Source organism: Sitodiplosis mosellana, unplaced genomic scaffold (genome assembly GCF_009176505.1).
Source record: "Sitodiplosis mosellana isolate CC-2019 unplaced genomic scaffold, AAFC_SMos_1.0 Smas_scaffold_65, whole genome shotgun sequence".
NCBI lineage: Eukaryota > Metazoa > Arthropoda > Insecta > Diptera > Cecidomyiidae > Sitodiplosis > Sitodiplosis mosellana.
Window position 1 is genome coordinate 1 of NW_022595307.1, and position 6,234 is coordinate 6,234.

Genomic DNA, 6,234 nt, shown 5'->3' on the forward strand with positions numbered 1-6,234 from the left:
TCAACGCAAAGCGCGATTCGATCATCTGTTTTGACGCCTTGTGCGATCAAGAAATGGGCTACCTTATTCGCCTGGTTATTAAGATCCGTATAGCTTAAAGTCTTCGTTTTAAACTTCACGGCTATCGCATTTCCGTTTCGTTCCGTCTGTGCCTCAAATATTAGGTGAAGAGAGCGTACTGGTGAAACGGTAACCGTCGTTTGATTCCAGCTGTGCAGTAGCATCGTGCGTTCTTCCGATGGCATCACTGTTAACGTTCTTAGCGGTTGTTGAGGCGATTGCGTTAAAGCGTTGGACAGTGATTCCAGAGCTTGTTTCATATAATCACAGATCCTAGCTGCAGAAATGGTTGAAACCACCTGTGTTGACAGGCACAAAGCATCGTCTGTGTCATCCAGAGACATGGTCAATGGGTAATTAGTTCGACCTTCACAGCCTAAGAAAGTGACTCCTGGGAGTGATGCAAAGACTTGGTCTGTCTTCTGATTATGGCGATAGTTGAACAATGTACTGAATAGTGATAAGCCAGCTGGAACTCCACTACAGCGTTGTGCCAACGACAGCGGAGCGTGTTCATGTGCCAACAACGCGCTTAGCCGAGAATGGGTGTGGCGAACTGCGGTAACAACGCTCGTCTCATGAATATCTATACGTATTGGTAGAGTGTTAATCATTGGCCCTAAAGCACCATCATTTTCTCCTTTTGCCTGTAAACGGCCAAGTAAAACAGTGCCAAAAACAACTGCATCACGTCCACTAGTTCGAGAAAGTACTTGTGCCCAAGCCAAATGACAAATACTAGCCAAACTGATCTGAAGCTGACGTGCATGTACCCTTAGCTGATTATTTAATGTCTGCGGCAACATGAGATTTGCTTCGTTGATCTCAGTTCCATCCGGACCAACATCACTGAGACCAAATGGCAAAGTTGGCTCGTCAATATCGCCAAGCATTTCACTGAAGAAACGTGTTTGTTCAGCTGGATCAATGCGTAATCGAGAATGAGCCACAACATTACGGAATGAAGTGGGAGCTGGCAACATTTCAATCCTTCCGTCAATGATAGCGTGAATTTCTACCTGCAATCTCTCCAGCGTTGAATGGTCAATAATGGAGTGATGCACCAATTGCAGTGCCACCCAACTTCCTTCAGAACTTGGTGAAACATATAGACGCAATAGCGGCGCCTGTGCCAAGTCTAAACGATAGTAACGTGGATCAAAGCGGTGGCTCAACTGATCTAATACCGATTCACCAGTATCATCCAAGGTGATCTCGCTAAGTAGAGGAGGAACTTGGCGCAAAACGACTTGCATCGGCTCAATAAGACCTTCCCAGATAAACACGGTACGAAGGATATCGTGCCTCCCTATTAACTTTTGCAGAGCATCTGCATAGCGTTCAAGTGCCACCCGGTCAGTAAATTGCATACGAATTGCTATCAAGTACGGATCGCTCTCTTCGGACCTCAAATGATGGAACAACATACCATTCTGTAATGGCGTTAATCCATAAATATCTTGGATATTCGCCACTCCACCAGGTACCTGTGCAATGATTGCATCAACCTCTGCCTGAGAAATAGTGATAAGTGGTAACATTTCTGGAGTAATAGACGTACAATCTGTAGTAATGAGATTGGGTGGAATAGACACTGTCTTATACCGAACAAGGGTCATGGCAAGCATGGCCAGAGTGAGAGAATCAAATACTTCCCGTACAGTGGTGTCCAGACCGACCTGTCTTAACTCCGCTAACAGCCGAACGACCAACAAAGAATGTCCTCCCAACGCAAAGAAATTGTCATGCCGGCTGATGCGTTCAATTCCAAGCAGGTCAAGCCAGATATTAGCCAGTTTCTTTTCCATTTCACCCTGTGGAGCTTCATACTGTTGATGGACAAACGCTTCATCGTCCGGAGGTGGTAGTGCTCGTCTATCTAGCTTGCCATTGGGTGTGAGTGGTAATGATTTTATACAAACGTAAGCCGCTGGTACCATATACTCAGGCAATAAGCTTAATAGATAGGTGCGTAGATTTTGGACGAGAGATGTATCCGTATCGGCCACCACATAAGCTACGAGACGAGCATCCGATCCATTTCCATAGGATTGTACCACAGACTCGTGCACCTGTGGATGTTCCACTAAATGGGCTTCAATTTCACCCGGCTCAATTCGAAAACCGCGAATTTTTACTTGTTGATCTGTGCGTCCCAGATAAACTAAATTACCATCAGGCAAATATCGTGCACGATCGCCGGTGCGGTACATGCGTGCTGTTGAATCATCACTGAATGGATCGGGTAGAAAACGTTCTGCGGTAAGTTCAGGCCGATTTAGATAGCCACGTGATACACCAGTACCGCCAATGTATATTTCTCCCTCTGCTCCTAACAGCACTGGCTCGCCATGTGAATCCAACAGATAAATTCGCTTGTTTGGTAGCGGGCGACCGATGGGTATCAGCGAGTTATCAGAAATTATTTTATCACAGATCCAACTTGTCGTAAAAATAACTGTTTCAGTGGGACCATACAAATTGGCCAAGACTGTTTGTTTCTTAGCGTGCTTTGCATTCCAATCCCGTAATATCAATGGATCCACAGCTTCACCAGCAAGGATTACATATTGCAATCGATCTGGTCGAGAACTGATATTTTTTGCCCGCATGAGCATTTTGAATGCCGATGGAGTTTGATTTAATACAGTAATACCTCTGGCGCAGATCCAATCATAAAAATCATCCGCAGAACGAATGGTATTGTATGGCACAATCGACAGTTGACTTCCATAGCATAATGCTCCCCATATCTCCCATACAGAAACATCGAAAGAAATCGAATGGAATAAACACCACTTATCCGGTGAATTGAAATTCAATTTGTCGTGTACAGACAAGACAGTTTGTACTACATGGTGATGTTCAACCATCACTCCTTTTGGTGTCCCTGTTGAGCCAGATGTGTAAATAATATAGGCCAGATGGTTTGGAGTGAGTGCAAGTTTGATGGCGTCTGGATTATCAATCGATGAATCAGCAGACAACGGTTGATCCAAGTCAACTACTGATATTTTATGTACTCCGATTGCTTTTCGGCCTTCAGCATCTACCAACAAAACTATAGGGTTCGCATCCAGTAAAATATTGGTCAGTCGTTGGCTAGGATAGGCTGGATCGAGCGGTACATATGTGCCGCCAGCTTTTAGAATACCTAAAATTGCTATTATCATTTTTATACTGCGATCAACGCAAATGGCGATTAGATCGTCTGGTTTAACGCCTCGTGCTATGAGGTAATGCGCCAGTTGATTGGATTGGGTATTAAGTTCAGTATAGCTTAGAGTCTCACCCATACACTCTACGGCGATCGCTTGTCCGTCGCGTTCCACCTGCGACTCAAATAATTGGTGAAGACAGAAGTCGGGTGAGTCGGAAACCATGGTTTGATTCCAAGTGTGCAGCAGCAATGTGCGCTCCTCCACTGGCATTACTGTCAATGCTCTAACTGGTTGTTGAGGCGATTGTGTTAACATATCAGCCATTGATTCCAGGACGTTTTCCATATAGTCACAGATTCTAGTTGCTGAAATTGATGAAATTACTTGAGCCGTTAGACCCAAGGAATCGCCATTATCTTCAACCGAAAGGGTTAATGGATAATTAGTTCGTTCTTCGACCTCTATGAATCTGACTCCAGGAAGTGTCGCAGTGACATCATATGTCGTCTGATTATGGCGATAGTTCAGTAATGCGCTGAATAATGGAATGCCAGCTGGAACTCTGCTGCAGCGTTGTACCAATGCAAGTGATGCGTATTCATGGGCTAACAACGCACTCAACCGAGTATGCGTATTTCGAACCGCGGTCTCGACTCCCGTCGCATCAATGTCTATACGAATCGGTAGAGTATTAATCATCGGTCCCGTGATACTGTCATTTCCCTTTCCGTCCTGTAAACGACCTAGTATCACAGTTCCAAAAACTACAGCTTCATTTCCATTAGCTCGAGCAAGTACTTGTGCCCAGGCTAAATGGCATATACTAGCCAGACTGATTTGAAGCTTTCGTGCATGCGCTCGCAACTTATCATTGAGTGTCTGTGGCAGTTCTATGTGTACTTCATTGATTCCATTCCCCTCCCGGCCAACGTCACTTAAACCAAATGGCAATGTTGGCTCGTCAATATCACCGACCATATCAGAAAAGAATCGAGTATGTTCAGCTGAACTAACTCCAAGCCGAATTTGGGCAATAAGATCACGGAATGATTTAGGCGCTGTCAACTGGTCCATTTTTCCGTCCATGATAGCATTAACTTCGACCTGTAGTCTCTGCAGTGTTGAATGATCAATAATTGAATGGTGCATTAATTGCAGTGCCATCCAACTTCCATCGGACGTTGGCGCGACCAACAAACGCAATAGAGGTGCTTGTGTCAAGTCCAACCGGTAGTTACGTGGATCAAATCGGAGACGCAACTGATCCAATACAGGTTCACTGGTATTATCCAATGTAACTTCGGTGAGTAATGAAGGAACTTGGTGTAATACAACTTGCACCGGCTCACTGAGACATTCCCAGATGAAAACAGTACGCAAAATATCGTGTCTCTCAATCACTCGTTGTAGGACGGCAGCATAACGTTCAAGTGCCACCCGGTCAGTAAATTGTATAAGGCTTAACATCAAGTATGGGTCACCACGTCCAGCTGTTATATGATGAAACAACATACCGTGCTGTAAAGGGGCTAATCCATAAATGTCTTGAATATTCGCCACTCCACCAGGTATCTGCGCGATAATTATATCTATCTCTTTCTGAGAAAGAGTGATGAGTGGTAACATTTCCGGAGTAATCGACGTACAATCTGTGGTAATTAGATTGGGTGGAATAGTCACTGCTTGGTATGGGCTAAGGGCTACAGCTAAATTAGCTAAAGTGGGGGCATCAAACACTTTCCTTACGGTGGCGCTCAGTTTGAGCTGTCTCAACTGTGCCAAAAGCTGTACGACCAGAAGAGAATGGCCTCCCAGCGCAAAGAAATTGTCATGTCGGCTGATATGTTCAATGCCAAGCAATTCACACCAGATATTGGCTAGTTTCTCTTCCATTTCATTCTGCGGAGCTTCATAGTGCTGACGAGCAAACGCTTCATCATCTGGAGCTGGTAGTGCCCGTCGATCTAGTTTGCCATTGGATGTGAGCGGTAGAGAAGGTAGACAAACATAAGCCGCTGGTATCATAAAATCAGGTAACAAATTCGATAGATACGTGCGCAAATCCTGTGCTAAAGATGTATTCACATCGGCCACCACATAAGCCACCAGACGAATATCTGATCCATTTTCATATGATTGTACAACCGCCTCGTGCACTTGAGGATGATCAACTAAGTTGGCTTCAATTTCGCTAAGTTCAATTCTAAATCCGCGGATTTTTACTTGTTGATCTGTGCGCCCCAAATATACCAAATTTCTATCAAGCAGATATCGCGCTCGATCACCGGTGCGGTACATTCGTGCTGCTGGATCATCACTGAATGGATCAGGTAGAAAACGCTCCGCAGTAAGTTCAGGCCGATTCAGGTAGCCACGTGCCACACCAACACCACCAATATACAATTCTCCATCGGCTCCCAATGGCACTGGCTCGCCATGTGAATCTAACAGGTAAATTCGCTTGTTAGGCAACGGACGACCGATTGGTAAGAGTGAGTTTTCAGAAATTTTGTTATCACAGATCCAAATTGTTGCAATTAGAGCTGATTCGGTTGGACCATACATATTGACAAATACTGTTTGATCTTTGGCGTTCTTTTCATACCAGTCCTTTACAATTGACGGATCTAAAGCTTCACCACCAAAGAAAACATATCGTAGTTGATCGGATCGCAAACTGATATTTTGTGCACGCATAAGCATTTTGAATGCTGAGGGTGTTTGATTTAGTACACTAATACCGCTAGTACATATCCAATCATAGAATTCGTCCGCAGAACGGGTGGTATCGTGTGGTACAATCGACAGTTGACTTCCATTCAATAACGCGCCCCATATCTCCCATACAGAAAAGTCGAAAGAAATCGAATGAAACAAACACCACTTGTCTTCGTGGGTGAAACCGAGTTTTTCGCGTGTAGCTTCAAAAAGACGTACGATTTGTTGATGTTCAACCATTACTCCCTTCGGTGTTCCTGTTGAGCCAGATGTGTAAATAACATAGGCCAGATGA

The 6,234-nt window shown here is 44.6% G+C and overlaps 1 protein-coding gene across 1 annotated transcript; it reads right to left on the reverse strand.

Annotated features, from left to right (window-relative positions):
* Positions 1–62: 62 nt before the first annotated feature.
* LOC129570681 (uncharacterized) lies at positions 63–6,179 on the reverse strand (the record flags this gene model as incomplete). The annotated part of the gene is made up of 1 exon (XM_055450378.1): positions 63–6,179. A coding segment is annotated over exon 1 (6,117 nt), but the record flags the coding sequence as incomplete, so codon positions are not given.
* Positions 6,180–6,234: the final 55 nt, after the last annotated feature.